We start from the raw sequence: 24,363 nt of genomic DNA on the forward strand, positions 1-24,363 counted from the left end.
ACTCCTCTGGCAAACCAAACTTTAAAGGAACTTTAAAATACATTCAAACATTTAATTTCTGCTTTTTAAAGTTAGTACATATGTGAGGAAATGGACAAAGCATTAGAACAACTGAGTTACACATTAGCAGCTTAACCTTAAAAGGAAGAACACACCTAGTTTTTAGGCACTTTTAAAACTCTATGTGTTCCCAGAAAGTAATACCTGATTGCATTAAATTTGCAGGAGATTCTAAACTAGGCTCTCAGGAAGGTAATAAAATATATGAAATCTCTTGAGTTAAGGGTTGGGAGGGATTTACAAGCCTTTGAGGATCCGTTGATCCACTGGAAGCACAACTCACTCAAATTTGAATTTTCATGATCAACTTTCAACCCTGAGAAAACGAGAGCCATTTGCTTAACTTAATCTGGAACATATGTTTGCACCAGTAGCAGGTTTTTTGGTGTGTGGCTGGGGCTGATCAAGTTGTAAATTTTCCGCTTTAGGTTTTCAGCGCCTGCTAGTTTCAGCCTAACACCTAGAGAGAGACTTTGCGGGGTTCCTCACCAGACCAGTCAAGTTCTGACAAAAGGTTTCCAAACCACTCCGCTCTGATTGTTATTGATTTTCCCAAAGGTGGAACATATCTATACAAATTGGTTCTCTAAATCCTAAAAGCAAGTAACAAGTTAAACTCTCTTTTGTGAAGAGGTTGGTAAAATGTCTACAGAGAGGTTTCCTGTCTTTCTTTTTCCTTTCATTTGCCTTCCTCACCTGCAACCTTTTCTTTAAGGGACACACAACTGTGAAAGTGACATCTTCATTGGACAAAACAATGCACAGGTCCTTTTGGCTCGTCTTAATTTTTTCCATCAGAAACTTAGAACTATTGATTTTCTGTCTCATTGTGCTTCAACACAAAGGAGTTTTAAAAAAACACAGTGCTTTGAATATTGGACGAGAATCACCTAGTGATTAAAGTAAATGTCCATTAGAATCCACAAACCATCCTTCACGTGAAGCGAGCTTTGTGGTGGCTTGTGTTATTAACATTAAAACATATCTCTATGTGGGCATAAATTTTAGTATCTGGGCTTTATACAAATTATAATAACTTTAGAATCAATTAATTATAGACCATAATGACAAATGAAAGCAATAAGTTCCCTGCGATCAGCTTCATTCATCCTGAAATAGGAATGGGCAGGAGGGGTGGGAGCCAGAGTTGGACTCTGGTGGTCAACCTCAAGGACTGAAAATACCCATCTGGACCTGCCGATTTATCTTCTTCCTGAAAACCTCAATCAGATTACTTAAGGAAAAGTTACTAAAGAGCTTAAAATGTATCAGAACGAGTCATTGAGCCATAAATGTGCCCTAAATTGAGGTGCACAGTCTCACTAACTGTTATTATTATATGGATTAAGATGGGCAGCTCCCCCTTGGATGCTACCTTCAGCAAAAAGTGAACAAGCGTGACCAAAGCAAGGGCAATAATAACATCACCAGCACTGTGCTGATCAATGCCCACAACTAGTTGAGAACAACGGGCTAAAAAGCCGCTTTAATTCTGAACTGGAAGGTCCTGAGATGCCGAGCGCCATCTAGCCAGCAAAGTTAGAATCAAAGAGCGCCCGAGCCCAGCACAGAACAGACAGACCAGGGAGTCGGGAGGCAAAGGGGGGACTTCAAGATGCACCTGCTGCGACCTAACCGCCGGCGCAGGCCCGGTTCACCTGAGCCCAGCGCTACCTGCAGGTTTCTGCTTTTCGCCCCACCAGCCAGCTCAAACAAACTTAACTACTGAGGTGAGACAGACCCTTTCTGCCTCAAGCTAAGGCTAAAGGACAGCTCCTCACAGGGTTGCTTATTGTCTTTAATTAGAACAAGCGGCCTTTCCGTTCCCAGCACCCCCAACCCCCAAACCAGCCTGGTGTCTAATTCTGCACCTTCCTCTCCACATGGGGACAAAAAGCAGTGCCTGAAAGGCTCACCTTGGGCTGACATGACTCCCAGGGCTTCCGCGCAGAGGAAAGCACGTCGCAGGGAAGACCTAGCAGGGTTTGAGAAGTCATTCTGAGTTTACAAGGCTGCCCAATCGCCTCCTGACAGGCAATTTGAGCCATCTCTGAGTGGCATGAGACACAGAGTTACCTAACAAGCCAGGGATGGTCATGGAGACTGAGTGCTGCCTTCTAAACATGCAGAGTATAACTTTATTCTTCTATAGGCAACCAGATCTTTGATGTTTCCTTTGGCTGAAGAAAATCAAAGGTAGCTAGAATGCTACAAAATACTCCTGTTAGTTTGTAGCTTTGGGGGGGTAAAACAACACATTTTTATTTTTTCAGTTTGAATGCTGTTACCTAATTACATAAATATTCTGAGGGACTGGGTTAACAAGACAATGCTTCTGGGATTGTGATATGAAGAAAGTAATCTGCTGTTTCCTATAGGCAAGAACCCCATAGTCTTCTTTTAAGCCAGTCCATCTAAATTCAAAAGACTAAGAGGGTTCATCTCAAAAATACATCTGGTTTTTAAAGTACTTCTGTTGAGTCTTTTTTGAATTTCACTTTAAGATTGGGGTCGGGGGATCCAGTGTACATACATGCTAGCCTTAAACTGCTCCTAATTTCCTGCTATTGAATATTGCCTTTGTAATAACTCATTGATTCACATTGTTCTTAGACTACAGAGCCAGAGCTTGGGTTTTCTATTGTTCTTGTCCCCTGCCCCCACCCCACACATAGAATTTTTCCCAGTGAAATATTTTGTTTAAAAAAACACACCAAACACAACCAACCTTTGAAAATGAATATTAAAACATTACAGTTGAGCTTTAAATGCTACTCAATCTCAGGTTTGCTCCTCAATGAAAACAGGCATAATAGATATGAAATACCAGCTCTCTTTATTTTCTTTCTACGCTATTTACTGTGTAAACAACCACATGGAGAATAAAGGAAACGTTAGATAAGAATGTGCCCAAAGTGCTTAATAAAATATCTCCACAGGTTACAGTATTTACAGAAAAAAAATCCTACAAAACCACAACCCACCCAACAAAACTTAAGCCAATAAAGAGGGAATGTCAGAGCTTAGTCGACAATTTACAAAACATCTAAAACATTTCTATGACACCTCCTTATCTCCTCATGCCTGAAAATATATGTAAAGACCTGAGGATGGAAGGCAGGTCCAGTTCACACTGCCTCTTCTTCCCTCTTCCTCTCTGAACTTCAGACAAGTTCCCAGGCCAGTCTTGCCTGGGATCACAATAAAAATTTAACTTTATTTTGGTGTCTTGTTAAATAGCACATTTCTCCCATCAAGGTCTTCTTAAACACGGAACCTTCTCCTAGACAGGGTACCCAGCTGTTTAATTTAACATTGATTTATTGCTTTTAAAAGTAAATTTACACACATGCCAGCAGCGCCCCGTTTTGTTTCCCCAGACTCTGAGATTTATTTTCTACTTAGCGCTTGTCTGACAAAACAATGTCCTTTAACTTTATTACACATCGATGAGGAAATCTGTCTTATTTTTGTTCGGATTTATTGCTGTGTTGCTTGTGGGGACTTTTGTGATCCAGAAAGGCTGAGGTCCAAAAAATAAATAGAAAATTAAACAGAGTTGCTCACAAAATAATAGTGAAAACCTAGAATATGCCCAGTATAGACCAACCAGCTGGAGGTGGGGTAGGGCAGAAAATGAGGCTCCTTGCATGAGCACAGGGATTGAGAAAGGAAAAAAAAAAAAAAAAAATTACTTGAATGGTAAGATGGCATTTGAAAATAAAGTAGCCAACTCTGGGATCTGTAAGATCTCCAGGTCCTCGGTTAAAGTGCCTCTGGAGCTGCGGGGCGGGAGCCTGCACGCCTCCCACCCCGCCTCACCTCCACGCAAACTCCCAATTATCACCCGTTCGCGGGGACGGGGCCCAGGGGAATTAAGATAGACTTTGAAGCAGCTTTTACGGTACACTTCATCTACATTTCAGTTCTCTTTACTTCTCATTAAAAGGGCCACTTTCTTCTTTTCATTAATATACTGTCTTTGTGTCCTTCATTTCACACTCTTTAAAAAAGTTCTCTCATCAGATCAAGTGCAGAAAGAGGGGCCGCCGTAATAACCGCCGTGATCACGGCGACGACAACAAACACCCGGGGCGCGGGCGAGGGCTCCTGTCGAGGAGGGTTTCTCCGCCCGGAGGCCGGGCCCTCCGACAATTACCGAGAAAGGGCCGGGGCTGAGGATGGCGATAATCCGAGTGTTTCTAAGGTTAAATTACAAATACAGGCTTTAAGGACCCGGGCGTGCGAGGGCGCCTCGCGCAGGCCGCGTTCTCACGGGGCCGCCTACCGACGGCGCGGAGGCGTCGGCCGGCCCGCGCTGGCGCGGCGGGAGCGCGGCGGGCTGCGGCGCGCGGGGCGCAACTTGGCCGGGTATTTCTTTGTTTGCCTCCCGGACGGACCCTCGCGCCTCCTCCGCTGCCTGAGCGCCCGGGCCCGTCAGCCCGCCGCAGCACGTGAAAATGTTGCGATGATTTTTATCAACCCAAGAAGATTTTGTAAAAGTTAATGGATCGTTCTGTGTCCTGAAACACACCGAGGCGCGCCCGCACGCGCGCTTCCCACCTGAATGGGGGGGGGGGGGGAGGGGGGGAGGGGGAAAGGAAGGGAAGGAAAAAGATCTCGGTCTTACAGGGGGGAGGGGAGTAACTTCGAAACCTTGAGAATTCTCCGGTTCCTGTGGGGAGCTGTCCCCTCTCCGCCGGCCCTGGGAGAAGGAGCCTGTCACTCAGAGGGGCTGCCGCCCCCCTCCATCCACCCGCCGGCCGCCCCCCGACCGCCGCCGCCCTCCCCCTCCCCCCGCACAGTCTCTTCCAAGTGCCCCGCGCGCCGGGCGGGAGGGCGGCGGGGGGGGGGGTGCGGCTTCCCCACCGCGGAGCAGGACGGGGTCCTCGGGCAGCGCGGCCCGCGCACCCGCCCCGGGCCCGCCGAGCCTCCTCCGGGCAGAGGCCACGGGGCACCGGGGCTGGCGGCCCCTCCCGGCGCGGCGCTGGGGCCCGTCACGTGCCCGCGCCCCACGGAGCCCTTTGTTAAGCGGGCGGTCCCCACGCGCGGCCCGGGCGGCGCAGCCCCAGGGAAGGGAGGCTCCAGCCGCCTGCGGGGCGCCCCCCGCGCCTCTGCTCCCCGGGACGGCCCCGCACCTTAGGCGGACGCCCCAGGCACTTGGCAGATCAAGATTCCCGTCCCTTTGGGGGAAACGGACCCGGGCCACCCCCCTTGTTTCAACCCAAGGCACAAAGGGGGGCGAGGGGCCCGGGGCGCGCGCCTCCGCACTGGGTGTAACCACTGCGCCGACCGCCCTCCTCCTTGCCATTCCGCCTCACCAGTTTCTTGTCTTTTTTTCTCGCCTCTTACCCTCTGCCACGCTCAGAGGCGCAGTGGGTGGGAGCGTGTGAGTGTGCGAGAGTGTGTTTGTGTGCGTATGTGCGCAGCTAGGTGGAAATTTCACGAGAATATGCCCTACACTTATAAACTCGCCAGGATGGGGAGCGTGCTCTGGAGCACACGCACCGGTGGGAGAGTTTAAGCGACTTATTTGGGAGGAAATAGGGGGTCAGATTTGGTCTAAGTGGAACATCTGCAAAACATTCAAGCAGCTTATTCAACAAAGAATCTAGCCATTTATTGTAGAAATAATAAAAAGCCACTAATGATTATGGTTCCCACCCCTTCCCCCAAAAGGCCAAATCCTAATGAAATAATTCAAAGGTAGGCCTCATTTCCTAATAGTGGAATTAAACAACAACAAAAAAGAGCCCAACTCAACTTTCCAGCTCTGCCTTCTTAAGGGCCTGGGAACCTTGCTGAGAAATTAGGTAAATAAAAGGCAAGTTGGAATTTCTGTTGAGCTCAGGCTGCAGTGCCCCAACTTGCACATAGTTCTGCCTTGATATGCAATTAAATTACAGTAAATTCCTCTTCAAATAATAAAATTTGGAAGACTCTTCAGGATTCGAAGATGTCTGGGGTTAAGTAGCTTTTAAACCGTCAGTTTTTAAATGGCTTGTGCAATGAATAGCTACCTTTAAATCCTAAAACCATTATAAATATGCTATACATCTGGGTGCCAGTTTATCTCTCCATATTTCTTTTTAAAATGAGGAAAGCATTCATAAAAAGCTACTTGGCACACTTTATTTTAGGAAAGCAGATGTTAATTTTTTCACGTATCATTTTATGACCAAGTACATGTGTAGCGTTGGAAAGCATCCAGAACGCCTCTATTATTTGCTAAATGACTGTTAGTTGAGGCCTATTATTCTCAGCCTAACCATGGTATAGGTTATATCAATAAAGTAAACATCTGTGATTTTTTTTTTTTTAACCAAGGGAAGGGGGCATAAAGAGTTACTATAAACGAGCGTGGGGGGGGGGGAGTTTGGGTAGGAAGAGCACACCTGCGTTGCAGCAAATAGGATATTTATATTGTTCTGTGCAAAACAAAGTCCCTCAGTCGGGCACTTGGGAATATTTACATGGCGGGAGATAAAGTTGAAAGCCTTTCGCGGCGAGCCAAATGGGATTCTCCCTGTGGCCTTCTGCGTGGCGAGATAACAGGTACGCAGCTCCGGCGGCCGCGGGCCTTCCCGCGCAGCCCCTCCCGGCCGGCCGCAGGCCCGGGCGCGGGGAGCCGGCCGGCCCGGGATTCCCAGGCAGCGCGGAGGCTTCGGCGGGGCTCGGCCCGGAGACGCGCCCCGGCCGCGTCCTCATTTGCCCTGCCCCGCGCTCGAGCGCCGGCGCCGGGCTAAGCCGGGGCGTGATAATTAATGGAATACAATATTTATGGTCCGAGGTATTGACTCTGAGGCGAGCGCGCCGCGTAGACGGCCCGTGGGGGTCTGACAAACAGGGGCTGAGTGCACAAACATAATGACCGCGCTACTTATGTCTATCCGGTTTACTTACTTAAACCCGAGGTAGGTAACATCACGATAAATATTAATATCCACCTAGACGGCCCCTCCTTCCTCCCGAGCTCTGCCTTCTTGAGCGCTGCCCTTTACAGAAAGGCCAGAGAGGAGCTTTTTAACATAAAATGCTGCAAATATGAAAAATAGGTCACCAATAAAATTGGTCTCAGCATGGAGCGTAATTGCAACAAAGTGCCGCCGAGTAAAATCGAGGAGCGAGCTGGCTGGGGCGGCACAGTCGCGAACCATCTGGTGTGTATTAAAAGTGGCGCTGTAAATATTGCTGAGAGCTAATGCATTATCGGCTCCTACGGGCGCGCGGGCCTGTAAGCTTTCCATATGTTAGAATATGTAGATGGGCCGAGGGGAGAGAAAGGTGTCCTATCAATCACCAGCTTCTAAAGCATTGTTTTGCCCACTCTTTGTGGAATTTTGGCCGGAAAGTGTAGGACATTCGCCCTCTTTCTCCCGTCCCGCCCTCCCTTCTCCCTCCGGCCCGGCCGGCTCTTTCTTTTTCAGTAGCCCTTTCTCCCGGCTCCTTCCCTCCATCCCCTCCTCCCCTCTCCCTTCTCTCCAAGGGGATAGGACAGGCACTGCTGACGTCACTTCACATCAGTAAAAGAGAGTAACTGTTTCAGAGAGAGGGAGAAAAAATTCATCTGTTTTTCATCAGTGCTAAAGTTTTGCCTTTTTAATAGAAATGAGCTGCCCTGCCAGAGCGCTCCTTCTGTTCTGAAGCTTTTGGGGGGTGGTCTGAAGAGATAGGGAGGTGTTCTTCATCTTGTGTGTCCCATCAGCCTGTAAGTGGTCCTAATGCCAGAACCAGCTCCAACAGATAAAACTAATTAAAATAAGAGGCAAAACTGATGTCTTCTAGAGAGGACTTCCCATCCACACCTACCAGGCAACCCTTGCCAAGGCCGGTGGAGGGCTCCTGGCCCCAGGACACTGCTGCCCCCAGTCCTGGGACTTCTTCCCTTCTCTCCGGTTCCTCTCCTTATAATTCCACCCCCCACATACCAAAACCGCCACACACAGCACAGCTAATAATTTTCCTGCTGTCACATTACTTTTCTAGGGAAAACAGTTAGAGTCTTCCTTTTCCTGATGACACCCCACATTTAAGAGTTAACTATAATTATCCCCTCATCTCCTCTGACTACCCTCCCCTCCCCCCATATTCTCAGCTGCAAGTTTTTACTCAAATCTGGTGTTAGGAAATTTCCTGCATTACATTGTCCACAGAGATCATTTTCTCTCTCCCAATGTTGCCCTTGTCTCATTCATTCTTCCTACTCCATGTCATCCTCTCTTCCCCTTCCTTCCCTCCCCACCTCTCCCTCTTGTGCACACACAGTACAAACCTCCAGCACTTCCAGTGTGGATAAACCTGCTGGTTATGACAAACCAAGTTCAATCAGCAAATAAATAAAACTCTTACTTTTTTTGGCTGCCGGCTGCATTCCCCCTCTGGCCGTTGCCTCCTTTAATTATAGGAGCTATATTTCTTCCCTGGGAGACATTCAAGGGGATTTTTAGTTGGAAACTGGTTTCTGCTGAGTTATTTTGGAGCCAGGACCAGTGAGTGAGTGGCCGGTACCCAGAGGCTTTGAGTGAAGTGCAGATTGAGACATATCGAGTTCCTTCTAAAAGGATCATTTCATGTGGGAGGTTGGACACAAAGTTTGCACTCGTGACTGGCATTCCAGTGAGAGACATGCATATTTTAAAACAACAAAGCAAGCTAGAAAGAAGGCGTAGGGGAGGGGGGAAAACTTGGAAAGAAGTTACTAAGTGACAAACATCTGTCAACATGGGATAATTTGTACACTCTAGTGTAAAACTATCTGCCTCCTTAGATGGAGTTCAAGGCACAGGATCCAGGAGAGCAAAGTGGATACATATTTATCCCTGTGCGATATGGTTAAAAGACACTTTCCTCAAAATAGGTGTAAGGTGATTAAAACTTCATAAATGAGTGCAATTTTTTAAATGTTTCTTAAAATAGTGGAGGCCTCTAAAATTGCTTCTTTCTGATAGTTAATACAAAATTAGATCCTATTTAATTTTAAATGATGTACTTTATTTAAACAAGGGAGAGTGATAAAGTAATAAGCAGGCCATTTATTATAGAAAATAAAATTAACTTTATCATAACAAAAAAGCACAAACAAACACAAAACAAAGCCAAGCAGAAGAAAGAAGAGAAACAAAAAAGCTCACACAATCCCTGGTTGCTATGTTCTAGAAGTCTTTAACTAAAAGTACCAGCTTTACATGTGTATGTGAGCCAAACATAAACCTACACCTCTCTGCAGTGTCAACAAGGAGAAATGGTAAAATGTTTTCAGAGGGTATTTTCTCTCTCATTTAAGTTTGGAGTTTCAACAGCATGCTACACTTTGAGAGAGAAAAGCAAAAAAGTTCCTTCTTTAGGAAGGAAGTTTTTTTAAAAGCAGAGTGAAAGATCAGGCAAGATCCTGGAAAGTCTTTTTTTTTTTTTTTTTTTTTAATAGCCTGAATTTCCAACAACCACATGGAAGTTCAGGCTCCAGCTTCCACCGAGAAATCTTTTTCTCCTCCAGATCTGAAGACAAAAGGAGAGGCGGCCTGGTGGTGAGCGGGATATCTCTGTTAGTTGTCAGCGCAGGTCCATGGGCTGGGAATGCTAATGAGCCTCTTGGCCCGCGGAGGGCTCGAGGCCGCGGCGACCCCGACGCTCGCACACGCCCGGCCCGGCGCGCCCACCGCCGAGCGCGCAGCAGAGCCTCGTGCGCGGCCCTGTCTCTCTCCTTTCTCCTCTGAGCCCAGAGATCGATCGCTGACCCCACCATTGGGCCAACGCTTTATTTATCTGGCTGCGCAATGATATTATCAGCCTTAAACGTTATATACAGCAAATGTCTTCGTAAATCAACACAATAGGATAGCCTGCAGAGGCCAGCCTGGCCTGCCTTAGAGAAATCCCTCGCTCGCTCCCTCTCCATCTCCCTCTCCCCTCCCTTACAGACACCCCTTCTCCTTTCCAGCTTTACAACTGGGGCTCTTTTAAAGGACGGACTGGGGGATTCGATCCCTTGCTTTCAGCTTGGTTGGAGAAGGCCTTAGCAGACTGAGCGATGGACAGACACCATTCTCCACCCATCACTGTGATCTCCCTCGGAGGTTCCCTCATCAGCCCGATCCAACTGCCTGGATCCACTCTATGGACATGATCCGGATTTCTCAAAACTGGGGGAGGAGAGGAGAGGGGTGGAGAGTCGAGCGTGCAACCTTGCACCGTGTTAATTGTTTTCTTTCCTCTCAATTACATTCATAAACCTCTTTTCTGCGTTGCATGTTATTTCTTTGTGCTTTAAAATTGAAACCACGTGCAGCCTTCTCCCTTCCGCACAACACAATAAATGCGCTGCCCCCTCCCCCAACCCATCACACAACTATTTACATCTTGGTTACTCACTCGAGCTCCGGCCCCGAAGAAGAAATTGGCCCCATGGGACTAGGTGAGGCTTTGTGAAAGCATCTCTCAAATCCGTATCTCGGGGGCCCCCATCTCCGAGAGAGTCTCCTGGGCCCCCCTCCGGGGCCCCCCTCCCATCCCCTCCTCGCACAGGTGGTTGAGGCTCACTCAGGGGGAGAGCTAGCTGGGAGGACATCCAGGGAGAAGGGCAGCTGTGTCTGGCCAGGCCCACCCGCCGCCTGCCCCGCACACTGGCCGCCGGGGTCAACGGTGGCGGCGAGGGAGCCTCGGCTGCACCGGGGCCCAAGCGCTCGGGGCGCAGCAGAAACCGCGCAGGGAGCGGTCGCTCCCCGGGGAGTGTTCCAGACCCAGGTCCTTCCAGGCAAAGAAGTCCCACCATACACACATAAATAAATAAATAAATAAAAAGTAAACTCCAAAGGGGGGAGGGGCAGCTGGAAAATGGATCCGCTGACAGGGAGAGGTAATAAATGAGAGGCGCTTTCAGATAGATATCTCAGACGTGAAATTGCGCCCAGCTGGTTGTGTAAGCAAACAAATAGTTTCGTGTTAGGGACTCTCAACTTGTGGCCTGATGAATAGAATGCGACCGAGGTGGACGGGTCTTTAACTCATTTAGGGGTACAACTCCTCGGCTTTCCAAGTTAAAGGCCCAGTGGCGCCCCGGACCTCGAGCAGGCCCTTGGACAAGAGTTTTATTAGTTGCCACTGTGTCTCCCTGCATAACCGCCCCTCGCTCCTTCAGGTCCCCCATTTGCAGAGACATTCAGGTGACTGGCTCTGGGGGATCGAGGAGCTTCAGGGAGGTGATTCTACGCCGTAGGAGACAGAAAGACGGCCTACGAGCCGAGGAGGAGGGGAAGTACGATTTTTAAAAAAAATAAAATAAACTTTTTGCACTCTCCAAGCAGACGTGCTCAGGGGGATCCCCAGTGTCCCTGAACGCACAGCTGGGCCGTGGGGCCTCTGGGAGCCGACCGACGGACGCAGCTGGCCCGGACCCACCCGAGGGGCAGAGTCCGGGGAACCCAGGGATGTTCGCTTTGCCTCCCGCCCCCGCCCCCGGGACACAGCCCCAGCCCCCCGGCTTCCTCCAGGCCCGGTAGCAAGTTGGGGTTTGTGTGTCGGGGGCCAGAGGTCATATTTTAACTCCTGTGGGCCAGTTCTTGTGCCGGGGCGGAGTAGGAGGCGCGGCCTCGCTCCTTAGAGATTCCCGGAGGAGAGCCTGTCCCGAGATGGCCTTTTTGATGTTTTAAGCAAAGCTTGTGGCCAACGTAGTTTAAACCGACTTCAAAGCTCTTAAAGTTCTGGTGGCTCAGCAAGTGTTTCGGTTGGGAAAGGGAACGTTTGACTTTCATATGTCACAGGTAATTTGGAGAGGGAAGCCGTCCTGTGTGGGCCGCTCTCTCACGGTTCAGATGCGTTTCCTCGGGCCTGGGGGACCCGTGGGTTCTCCCCCGCCCGGTTAACCCAGCCCCCTCTCCCCTGCCCTGGCCGGGCCGCCGGGCAGGCCGAGGCGGGCTGCGCCCCCGGAACCGTCTGGCCTCCACCTGCCTGCGCGCTCGCACCGGGTTCCACGGCTCCCCCTGGCGCCGGGCTCGAAGGCGGCCACCCAGGCAGAGCCCCCCACCTGCTCCACGGCGCCTTCTGCCCAGTGGCTTCCAGGCTCCGAGGAGGCACAGAACCCTGAGTGGGGGCGGCCGGGCCACGAGGGAGCTGCTCCTAGGCGCTGAGGGGGTCCGGGCGCGGCCCGTCAGTCAGTCAGTCCTGCCGGGCAGCCTGTAGATCGCCAGAGCCCCAAGGATGATTCCTGGTTGTTGGAAGACGTATCCCGCGGCTTTGATGCCTCGATCTCTGCTCCTAAACCTTCCCTTAATGCGGGCACAGTCCTGGGGCCCGACGCAGTGGAAAGCCTCCCGAGGCAGCAGCCGGTACGGCGGGGCCGGGGCGCCCACGAGGCCCTGAGTGCCCGAGCCGCAGAGACCTCTGGAGACAACCGTCTCCCCGAGGGCAGTGCAGAGGGCCCCCCAGCCAGCACGGAGCCAGCCCAGGAGAACCCCGCCGAGGGCGGCCCCCAGAACCCAGCGAGCCCGGGAGCAGAGCACCCCTTCCTCCGCCCTTCCGCTCGGCCCCGGCCTCCTGGTTCGCAGCCTGAGCATGTGGGGAGCTCTGGGAGGCGACAGGATGCGCTGCTCCTGTTCCTGTGCTGGTCCCTCCCAGGGCTCGGGCCCAGGCTTAGAAAGGTCCCGGGATTCCCCAGGCAGTGGGCGGTGGGCAACACTCCGGGCCCATGGCCCAGCCAAGTTAGTTCTGATACCTCCGGCCCCGGGCAAGTGCGTCCTACGATCTAGACCTCGGTTCCCAGGCCAGTCCCCACACTGGGTGCCTTGTGCTTGGGCCTCCATATTGAAGTTAAGTGAAAAATACTTTTCCGACCTACAAAAATGTTTATCTGTTTTCATCAGAGGGATCACACTGTAATGAATATATTTACATCTCATTTGGAAAAAAGCAGGAAAGATCGGTGAGCTCTGGGCAACACCTCGGTTCCCCTCCCCCTCTGCACCCTGACTGCAGCTTACCCCACCCCAATGCCCACCCACCCACCATCATCCTGGGAGGACTTCCTGGGAGGCGGTCAGTCATCAAATATGAGTTCTCCTACCACCCAGCTGCCTTCAGTGCCCAACCTGCAGGGCAGTCACCCTAGGCACAAAGACATTGCTCCTAGGTGTGGTGCAAGGGATGAGGGACATTTCGGAGTGGGACCCCTTGGAGGGCAGGAGGGCCCTGGAGCCTTAGGGACTCCATACCCCGCACACCCTACCCGCTCAGCAGCCCTAGGGCTCAGGCCTATCTCCCCACAGGCTGGCTAGGGCTTCTCCCCAGAGACCATGGTTTTGCCTGAACTGTGCTGCATCCAAAATATCAAAACTTCAAGCTGGTTGGAGTGTAGGAGCTTGTTAATTCATTTTTAAAGGAGTGGGGTGGGGACCTGGAGACTTCTAGACAGCAAATTGAAAGCAAAACTTTGCCAATTACTTCTGAAAGTGAAGCTCTTGCCTCAAACGGGCCTGTTTGGGGCTAGGGGAGGGGGAGGAGGTGAGAGGTGTTATTTTAAAAGATCTGGCTTTATTAATACGGTAAGAAAAAGCTCCCTTGGCAGTATGTGTTCTCGCAGTGCCGACTGTGATCCTATAAAACATTCCTGCTCTGAAAGCTGTTAGAGAGAGCAGCAATGCCCCCGCCCCCTCCAAGCACACCCAAGGAGAGGCCTGGAGGGAGGTTTCTGCCATGACGGGGCCACTACAGCCCAAACACCCCTTCTGAAAAGAATCTGCTCCAGCCTAGCTCCCCCACTCCCAGGTTCCAGGTCCACACCCGTAAGGGCCACAGCAAGGCCCTTCCACCCACCCAACGGAGCTGGAGGGCAAACCCCTGTCACAGGGTATGGAAAAGGGCAAACCACAGCCACCTCTTCAGCGGACTATAGGGGGAGCAAAGCCAGGGCTCGCAGCTCTGAGGCCCCAACCCTTTCCCAGAGCTAAGGAGAGGCCAAACCCTCCAGTCACAGGCATGAGGTGCAGAGGTGTCTGAGCGTCCCTTTCCCTCCCTTGACCCTCCGCTTCCAGTGCTCTGCACCCCGACAGCCAGGCAAGTTCCCACCTGCAGTCACAGAAGCAAGTGGTGCCCCGAAACTGGCCAGCCTGTATGACCAGGCCTGCCCAGCCTGAGAGCCCGCTGCGTGCAGGGCCTCTAGCTGCCCACCACCACCACCCGTAAGGTCTCATCGGATGCTGCTTGCAGCCAAGGCTCCCTGTCCTCCCTGATCACCGTGGCCCACACAGAGCCTGGCTCTCCGAATTTACAAAACCAAGCAACGACTTGGTTTAGGAAATAAACCTAGCCAACCTGGTAATGGACCTTAAAAGTTCTCCCCTTTTAACCCCCCATTCTAATAAGAATTGGAGTGGAGATTAATTGGAGCGTTCTTTTGCACTGATGACACCTGTCAAACAACCAGACACATGGGTTTTGCTAAATTCTTTTATTTTTGTTTAAATTTTCACTTCAATTTTAATTCTTGAAGAACAGCCTTGACAACATATATCGCACTCATTATAAGAAGCAAAGGGTTATATCAAAAATTATTAGTATAGAATCACAGGAAATCTGGTTTGGAACCAGAAAAAAATACAAAACAGATATAGATACATAGACACAGGACAATTTTTTATAATTATTTGGAAAATGTTATTTTCCCCTAATTCTTGTTTCCTTTTTTATGTGCATACGATGTTTAAATTTTACAAAAAATGAAAATAAAGACTAGTATCTTACAAAATGAATAACAATGTTTGGGGTGTGTGTGTGTGTGTGTGTGTGTGTGTTTCTACATAGGATCCAGTCCACTTCCATGTGTTGTTTTCTGTACAGAATATATCCACATCCGTCCACAATAAATCCTGGAAGGTCCATTAGTCTCCTTCTGTTTTATTAAAATTCTCATGGTCCTCTCTTCCAAAGATTGTTTTCTTTTTCTCACCAGACACAAGGTCCTTTTTCTTTCCTTTCCAATGTGTTCACAGATCTGATCCTAAAAGAGTCTCTTTTCCTCCTGGATTGTAGCTGGGGTTGCATTTCTGTCGGGGGGGCTGCTCCTGCCTTCCCGGCCCTCCTCCCCCTGCCCAGCCTGCCCAGCACTCTGCATCCTGCACCAGCTGCCCGGTGTCCCCCAGGCTTTGGAGTCCACGGCCCCCCCGCGGCCGGTCCTCTGAGTCTCTAAGAAGGCGGGGGCAGGTGGGAAGTGCCCAAGGTCTAGGAACACTGGATGGACATGTAAGGCCAGTTGAAGCTGCTCCCAGACAGTAACATATCGCGGATGAGAGTTTCGATGGGGGTTTTACCTACCAAACGGACGAAGAACAGCTGCTCGATGACCGAGGAGGACACGGTGCGCAGCGAGGGCAGGCGCAGCAGCAGCTTGCCGAAGCGGCTGGGCTGGTTAGGGTACTGGCTCCGCACGTACTCCTCCAGCGCGCACTGGGACTTCTCCTGCAGGCTCTCGATGTGCGCGGCGTCCGACAGGCCGCAGGCGTCTGCCGGGCGGCCGCGGGGGGAGAGACAAGGGCAGTGGGCACATGGTTAGGTCAGGGGCAGCGGAGGCACCGACGGCAAGCCATTAAAATCATCTTTTTTGAGGAGAAAAAAAGAAATAGAAGGAAAAAATAAAAGAAACCCACCCCATCCATGCTTCCTCACTCCTTCTCGACCAGCCCCCAACACAGATAAAATCCATCAGCCCCCCGCCAAGCCTAGGGGAGCTGGAGAGAGAGGCACACACGTGCGGAGGCAGCAAGCTCTCTAGTCCCTTTGTTTTTCCTGTTTCACCTTTGGATTAAATAATGGACGATGCTGGAGCCATGTTTGCTGTGCGTAGCAACCTGTCCTCTGCCTGCAGGGGAGCATCCTTCCACTGGGCTCATTAAAGGGAGGGCGTTTGCCCCATTTCCCCCCGATTTGGGGGTGTTCAGGAGCCCTGAAGAAATATGCAGCCTGAGGGCAGTTCCTCAGGGCTTCTTGGAGACCCCCTCTCAACAAATGACCCCAACCAGAAACCTCAAGGAGAACCTAGCGTGTGTAGCGAACGGACACACAGGAGCGGGTGAGGAATCACGGGCTGGCAGTGCCTGGAATCAGAGCAAACCCATGCTTTAGCAATAGAGGATTTGAGATCCGCTATCCATGCAAGCGAGAGCTCTGCAGCAAATCCTCGGTGAGACTGTACACTTCTATCTGTGCCTTAGATCAAGTAATTGAAAATTGGTCACATCTCTGTAAGCTGTATAATAATCAGGAAGAATATGCTCAGTTACTCCAGGCTGTAGAAAGGAGACATCTTCAGTGATCAGACACAAAGCTGGGCTAGAGGCAGCTACTGCTGCTGCTGCTTCAAAACTGGAAGGTGGGGAGTTAAGGGGGGATTTGGGGAGCTAGGCTTCCTTTACAGGACCAAGGGGGAAAAGGCACCTACACACAATGACAGCATCTCAAAACCTGTGTGTTTATCTCCCATCCACCAAGGCTCCTCTTGGTCTCCTAAAAATATTTCAAGACAGCAGTTGATACTGTATCAGCTAGCTAGAAGCCAGCAAATGAAGGGGACGGTGGACTCAGTGGAATGAAGTGAAGGCTTCCTCCCCTAGTTCAAACACCTATGTTGTTTCTTATATTAATAATAAATATTTTAAAAACTGGAAGATCACAGAGGAGCCCTTAGCCAGTCAGGAGGTTGACTAGAGATCAAAGGCAGAGTTTGCTAATATATAGATCTGGAAAGAAATTCATGCATGGCAATGCCCCTAAAAGGACGTTATATATTTGTGAATGGGCAAGTGTGACCCTATGAAGACATAGCCGGTGATTCAAAGTGAAACCTGTGTCAGCTGAGTTTCTGAGCTTTATGTCTTTATATTTCAAGAACTGGGGTTTACAAAGCATTCTAACACCTTCATCTATAAGGCTATGGCCTTGAGCAAAAATACAAATAAAACTAGTGATAATTCAAGAACTTCTGAGGCAAGTGTCCTTTGACCTCAGACCCAGACTGAGTTCCTTTCAGATGTCTAATTACTCCAGCCAGCTGCTTGGGTGCATCTACACCAGCCTGACTTGGGAAATCAGTCAGGTTTTATGGCTAGCAGGGCGAGGGCAGGAGCACTTTGGGGCTTTGCTCCTTAGAGAGGGGACCCTGAGGTCTGCCCTTGGCCCCGCTTGCTAACCTGGCTCTGCTGAATGGCCACCATGCAGACTCATATTTACATATATCTTGCTTTACATGCATTATCTGCCCATTATGCCACGGGATCCCTTTCAGCCTCAGACAATGCAAAATGAAAAGGACCCACTGATACCCCAGCAGATTTTTTGAAGACCCATATGGTATCCCCTCAGGTCCGTAAAACATTTATCTGATATTTACAATGAGGGCCCCCAGACTGCAGGGTCACTACCCGTCTCCCAGCTAGGCCACTCCAAGGGAGAGAAGCCTAGGAGAGCCGTGCTTGGGCCCTGTGCTGGCTGCTTAGAAATCTTCCCTCCTTTGAAGGCAGAATGCCTGTAGCTGGCCGGACTGCCAGGTGCCAGCAGGCAAGCCCCATGGCCTCCCTCCAGCAGGAGCCCTAGTTCGGGCCTGGCTACCCAGTGTAGATAGTCATTCTCATGCCGGATATTCCTGCAACAGGATTCCCCCAACTGTGGACAGACCGTATGAACTCTTAGATGGATTGGGTGGTTGTGGTAGCAAGGCTAGGTGAGCAGGGGCTGTAATGTAGTCCATATTTATACTCCATGAGTTATATATACCCCAGATAAGAAAGCAGTCAGAATGTGCAAAATCCATGTCTCGCTTTTTATATGGTAGTGTCAATGTGGGAAACCTCAATATTTCTTCTACAGTATATGGAAAAGAAATTATGTAAATAAATAACCATTACTGTTCAGGCCCTCCCGGCTTAGCCTTTGTAGTGCAGAGAATGTATTTCATGTTGTGCATTCAGAAGAGTTTAGTGTTCAGGAAATATAGATGTAATCAGCTGCCATAACTAGAAATCAAAGTTATTATTGTACTGAAAATGGATTTATTGTATTTATGTTAACTAGATGGCTTCTTTCAGGGAAGGTCTCATTTATTTGAGGGAATATTTAGGTGTATGAATTAATGAATTAAAAAAAAAAGTAAATTCAGGTCATGACCTAGTCTTTGGATGCTGTCCAGAATATTAAGGATTAAGCATACCATCCGGAGGCCAAATGTGAAAACCACCACAGGGAACCCCCGTGCCAGCTTCAAATACTTAACCGGAGCAAACCTCATTGGACAATATGTCTAAAACTGTCTTTTCCATCATTCAAAGTTTGCTCAAAAGTTGGATGACTTTGAGAAGGCTTCCCATGAATTCCCTTCTGGCTGGCAATCAAAACAAGTTTAGTCAAAAGTGGAAATGTGTTGTAAGAAAGAGGGGGGTGAATTACTACTGACAGCTCTATTTCCATTTTCTGATATTCTGCTTGCAATTTTTCCAACAAAATAATGTTATTGTTCACTTCTCGGCCTCCCTTGCACCTTGAAGGCTTGGATGAAGAAACTTCTTTGGGGAAACTTTTTTTTTTTTTTAAAGAAACACTTTTCATAGGAATGTTTTAGGATGAAAAGTTGAAAGAAAAGCTAAATAATTCCACAGTCTTCTCTGCAGCCTGCACAGTCCTTGCCTCTCTCTGGGAAAGGGCAGGAGATCAGAAAAGTCAAGGGGGTTCAAAGAACCTTAGGGAAGACAAGGAAAAGGGAGGGGAGACCTTTCTTGAGAAGACCTCTGTCCAGCTCCAAGTCACATTTCTGCTTCAAGACACCTCTCACTGGATGAGATTTTAAAACCCCAGCTTCCCTGACACTGGCTTGCTTCCTGATTAATTTGGCTAAAGAGCTGTGTAGTGGAGAGCCAGCCAGGCCCCAGGCCTGCCAGAGCTAAAGCAGCCTGGTCATGGCTTCCCAGGCTCTTTGTCACTTTTGAAAAACACGTTTCTATCAAGAAGACTTATTAAGATAAAATGCATTCAAACACTGAGGAGGCTATTCAATAAATCTTCCATTTGTTTTAAGGTTCTCACTTTATCGTCTTGCAAAGAATAACTCCCTCTCCCACTAGCAGACCTGTATATGCACTGAAAGTAAAAGGGGGGCAGTCCAAGTCCACGGCTCTGGCCACCCTGCATACAAATGAGATGCTCTTGTCTAAATAAATTATCTGCTGTTCAGATCGATATTAATACTACATTTGCTACATTACAATATTGTGCAAATTTAAGAGTCATTTTAATACAATGTAAATACGATTCTTCACGCATGAAAGCCAAGAAATATTGATAGATTATACCACTGCTTAGTGTTCAACAAGGCCTTGGGAAAGGGGTTTTGCCATCTCTGCTCAAGAATGGTTTTAATTTGGCACTTGAGTGTCCTGGTTCTAGGCTAGATTTATTAGGATAGTTTATTTGTTCTCTGAATGAAGGAATTAAAAACAATAGTGACAATAATGGAGGTAAAACTGCAGCTAACCCTACTCACAGTGGGTAAGGCCGAGGCCCAGTCTGAGCAGCTCTGTTCCCCACCAGCGTCCCTTCTGGCTTTGTTTATATTTCCCCCATTACCTGCTGTCCCGGGTGTTTATATGTTTCCCTCTTGCAGGTTACAATAATAAAAAAGGCGGGCAGTGTTCTCAGAGGCTCAGACCAGAGCCTTCAAAGGCAACGTTAATGCACTTTCCTGGAAGTTAATTTGAACCATCTATCATAAGAGAAATTGTTAACATGCATGTTACCACCGCCTACATTTAATTTGATATTTTTAAGGCGCTCTGTTAAATTTCCGATGTTCGGGTGTTTTGCACGGCGGTGAGATTTATCTCCGGGGCGGAGCCCCGCCGTACTTTCGGATTCTACAGGATTGCTTTTGTTTTTATCTATCTTGTTTAGATCGAATCCGTTTTTTACGACCCTCAATAACCCCAGCAACTGCAAACATGAATGGTTTCCGATAAGGGAAAATCAGGCAGCAATAAAGCGGGATTATTTATGATTTTCTTGTGCGTGTGCCTCTCCTTCCACCTGCGTGTGTGTGCGTGTGCGTGTGCGCGCGCGCGCCTCTGTCGGAGGCCCACCCCGGGAGCGTGCCACGCCGAGGAGAAAGCCGCATTCCCACGTTCTTCCCCGTCTTTCTCCACCCCCAGAAACGATGAGCTCTGGCGCGTGCACACACACACGCACACGCACACACACGCACACCGCACACACGCGCAGCCAGACGGGTCCACAGCACCGCCTCCCCCCCCCAGACATGCACCCGCCGCCGCCAGGGCCCAGGCGGGGGTCCAGGCCGCTAGGCCCGCAGGCCGCCCGCTGCCCGCATCGCGCCGCCTCCTCTCCCGCACCGCCACGCTCCCAAGATGGCAGCGGCGCCGCCGGCCGAGTCCGGGCGCGGGGGCCGCAGGTCCCGGCCAGGCCGCAGGTCCGGCGAGGGCAGGGCCGGGCCGGGCGGGCGCGGGCGGCGCGGGGCGCGCGGAGGCTCGGGCGCGGCCTGCGCTCCCGGCGGCTGCAGCCTCACCTGACGTGAACAGCACGATGGCTTTGAGGCAGCTGTACTCGGCCGAGTCGACGTGCAGCGCCTTGAGCTTCTCCACCTGCTCCTGGAATATGCGGATGTGGTCCATGAAGGCCACGACGCGGTCGGCGGACATGGGCGAGGCGTGCAGGCCGGCGGCGGCCAGCAGCGGCGCCACGTGCAGCGGCATGGAGCACTGGGCCGCGTTGAGCACGAACAGCTCGCTCCAGGTGAGGCGCAGCAGGGACACCTGGTCGGTGATCTGCAGATCCGGGAAGAAGGGGATGTTGCGGGCCCACTCGACGGCGCTGAAGAGCAGGCGCGCGGCCAGCTCGCAGATGTTCTCGATGCCCATGATGTTGTTGGGCTGCATGCATTGGCTGCCGTAGCGCGACGTGGGGTAGGGCTCCGCGCGCAGCAGCAGAGAGATGTAGCCCGACAGGTAACAGTGGCCGTTGAGGGGGTCCCCGTTGGTGAGTGCGTACTGGCCTGGATTGGGTTGGGTTGGAGGCATTCTTCCTCGCTGAACCGCTGACAAAAAGAAAGAGAGAAAAGAGGCAATGTGCATCCAGGGGGCTTGCGAACATCGCCGCGCCGCAAAGCACCCGACACAATGCGGAGGCTCTTCCCGCAGCCACGCTCTCCCCGCGCATTTTCTCTCCAGCTCGCTCTCTCAGTCCGCACCAGGAGGAAATCTGGGGTGAGGCCCTCCTGCTCCGCGGGTCGAAATGCCCAGTCATCGCCAGCGCACCTGGCCACCCCAGCCCTGCCAGAACTAGGCCTGACTTCAGGGCCCCCAGGCCCGGCATGGCCCAGAAAGTACCACCCAACCCCTCCACCACCAAGGAGTAACACCCGCAGATCAATGAAATCCCACTCACCCCTCCAGAGTGAAACAAATCGGGATAGAAAATAAACAGGAGAAACCAGAGAAAGGTTGTGGTTCTAGGCAGATGCCTAGCTGCCTCTTCATTTGCAAGCAAGCAACATTTTGCTCAAAATGTTCCCATATTCTCTAAAAAATGCCATAGAATTATCCTTAAAATAGATACAAGTCACATATGCTACTAACCACTTACAACTTTTCAATAGAAAGCAAGTATCCTGTACCCTCCCTTCTTCCCTCCTCCCCCATCGCCCCACACAAAGTTCTCACTGTTAAAAGCAACAGAAAATTGAAAAATTTCAAGAAAAAGTTGAACTTACAGTAGCCAAACATTATTGAAAAAAGTGGGAAATATAATTAATGTCTGTCCTGCGCCGTGCCACTGCAACCTACAGCCAGCTTTTGCCCAGTGAATGCACGAGCTTGCAACTGCAAAACACTGGATTCATTAACCATCTGAATGCAAAACGTAAGCATGCTTTGAGTTCTTAAAGCTGACCAAAGTTTTTTTTTTTTTTTTTTTTTTTTTTTAAATGTGTATGTTTTACTTCAACAGTGCCAGCGTTTTAAATTGCCATGTAAACAAAGACAACTTTAGGAAAAGTTAGGGCTACTGAACTCTCCCCCCAACAAATTAATATAGATATGTCCATGTACACGTAGCTGTCTTATTTCAGGTTGTGCACTGTTTTCTTAAATTTGCTTTGACTCTATTTTTAATGCAAGCCCCAATGCAATTTCAACTCTTTAAACATAATGGCTAGAATACTTTTTTCTAATTATAGTTTTGAACTTGGCAGTTATTTTTCAATTAAATGAGAGCACAATTCAAAGTTTTGGTTTTTTTTTGTGTGTTTTTTTTTTTTTTTTCCAGATGCCTACAAAATCTCCCTGGAGCTAGAAATGAAGTCGTCATATTTGCCTGCTCTTTGAGATCTGACGGAATTCAATTTCTTTTCCTGTGGCATATAAAATATAATTTTAAAGTCAATTACAAGAAGGAGTAATCTGCATTCTGCAAAATTGACTGGTTCGATAATTTGACTATAAGACATCTTTAATGATTGTCAGGAGATAAACTTTAACTGTAAATGGCTAAATATATTTATAAGAAAAGTGCTGCCTCTCTTGCCACATGAACATGAAGCATATCTAAATACAACATCAAAAGTTGTGTTAAAAGAAACCAAAGCCATACAACACAGGGATTAAATGATGTGGAAGCTCATGCCAGCTGCAGTCTATGCATTATAGCCAAATCAGAAGGATCAGTAAATGCCGTTGTAAATTGTAATTTGTATGCAGTATTTAAGCAGAGGGTGGAGTTTGATGAAGAAATAAAATGAGTACCATGCTTTTTAAAAAAATGACACAACTATGAAAGCACGGTTCAGTCACAAACTTTCCTTTCAAAGTAGAGGGGTGAAAACAAGGCCACAGCTCTGGAGGAGGCGGCCCCAGCTCCGTGAAGAGGAGAGGGAACCAGTGAACAGGCCAGAAGCCCCCCCTTCTCCCCTAATTAGACCTACAAGTGCAATAAATCTCACTCCTCTTTTTCCACGCTAAGCTTCCAAAAGGATGCTGCAGCAAGGAATCTGCTCGGGGTACTCCAGTCCCCAGCCCGCCCCCCATTTTAAATAAAGGGAAGGAAGAGGCAGAGGGGAAAGTGGGGTGCAAAAACACAGAAACAGAACTGTCTGGTGGAAGTAAGCGGCCCTCCCCAGGTTCATGCCAGCACAGCCCCAAGCACCCTCACGCACACGCGGGAAAGACACACAGCGAGCACATCCAAGACAGAGGAAGGAAGGAGGAAGGAAGGAAGGAAGGGGGTTGTAAGCCACAGCTCACGATCCCGGGGACACAATCCCGAGCAGGCAGCGAGAGGGGTGGAGGAGCCGGGAGAGGAGCGCAGGCCGGGAGGGGGAGGCAGCGGCAGCGAGCTGGGGGGGGCCGGGGGAGGCAGGCAGCGGGCACGGGGGAAGCTGGGACGGGCCGGGACTGCGGGAGCCCCAGCCCCGCACAGCAGCCTCCCCCGCGACAGAGAAAGAAAGAGGCCGGGAGGGCGGGCGAAGCTCAGGGAGAGAAGCAGAGAAGAAATATTCACCTTCCCGCCTCATGCCCACTTTGAGGCACTTCTTGAGGCGGCAGTATTGGCACTGGTTGCGGTGGTGCTGGTCGATGGGACAGTTCCTGTTGGCACGGCATGTGTAAGTTAAGTTCCTGCGGACGCTCCTCTTGAAGAAACTTTTGCAGCCCTCGCAGGTGAATTGGCCGTAGTGCTTGCCGCTCGACTTGTCCCCGCACACCACGCACTCGATGTGCTGCTGGCTCTGGCCCGAGCCGGGCGGGCCCTGGCCCTTGTCCCCCGCCGTGCCGGGGGTGGCGGGCGCTCCGGGCTGGCCTGGGGTCTGCGGAGTGTGCGGCGCGCCCGAGCCCGCCTGCTGCTGCTGCTCCCCGGCGCCGCCGCCGCCGCGGGCCGCCTGCGCTGCGGGGTTGGGGCCGCTGGGGTTGCCCCCGGCCACGTCGTCCTGCGGATCTCGCCAGCTGCTAACTACCATTGCCATATCTTTGGGCCCGGGGAGCGCTGGGGGGAGCCGAGCTGCTCGCCGAGGGCCGCGGGGCGCGCGGGCGCGCTGGGAGGGGAAGGGGAAGGGGAAGGGGGGAGGGGGAGGGGGCGGGGGGCCCACCGGGCGCCCCGGGGTCGCGGGAGCCGAGCCCGAGCCGGGCACCGGCCGCTGCCTCCGCCGCCGCCGCCGCCGCCGCCGCCGCTACTGCCTCGGCCGCCCCGCTGCTGCCGCGCGCCCGCCCGCCCGCCCTGCTGGCGTTTTGTTGTGGTTCCTGCTGTTTTCTTTCTCTCTTTTTGCAGCCCCCC

At 50.7% G+C, this 24,363-nt stretch overlaps 1 protein-coding gene across 2 annotated transcripts; it reads right to left on the minus strand.

Annotated features, from left to right (window-relative positions):
• Positions 1-14,479: 14,479 nt before the first annotated feature.
• NR2F1 (nuclear receptor subfamily 2 group F member 1) lies at positions 14,480-24,137 on the minus strand. 2 transcript variants are annotated; one of them, XM_081133128.1, is made up of 3 exons: positions 23,596-24,137; positions 20,609-21,136; positions 14,480-15,548 (listed from the first exon to the last, which is right to left on the minus strand). In XM_081133128.1, exons 1-3 carry the CDS (start codon positions 24,053-24,055, stop codon positions 15,268-15,270), a joined length of 1,269 nt encoding a protein of 422 aa, XP_080989254.1. In that variant the 5' UTR covers positions 24,056-24,137; the 3' UTR covers positions 14,480-15,267. The 2 variants fall into 2 exon arrangements, with proteins under 2 accessions (XP_080989254.1, XP_080989255.1); XM_081133129.1 differs by lacking the exon at positions 23,596-24,137 and adding an exon at positions 21,812-22,027.
• Positions 24,138-24,363: the final 226 nt, after the last annotated feature.

This window comes from Miniopterus schreibersii (assembly GCF_964146895.1).
Source record: "Miniopterus schreibersii genome assembly, chromosome: 3".
NCBI classification, from domain to species: domain Eukaryota; kingdom Metazoa; phylum Chordata; class Mammalia; order Chiroptera; family Miniopteridae; genus Miniopterus; species Miniopterus schreibersii.

Coding starts and splice junctions, on each gene's coding strand:
- NR2F1 (XM_081133128.1), bottom strand. CDS start 24,055: ATGGCAATGGTAGTTAGCAGCTGGCGAGATCCGCAGGACGACGTGGCC. Junction 21,137..23,595: donor AGTGGGCATGAGGCGGGAAG/GTGAATATTTCT, acceptor TCTTTTTGTCAG/CGGTTCAGCGAGGAAGAATG. Junction 15,549..20,608: donor CATCGTGCTGTTCACGTCAG/GTGAGGCTGCAG, acceptor GCCGCCCGGCAG/ACGCCTGCGGCCTGTCGGAC.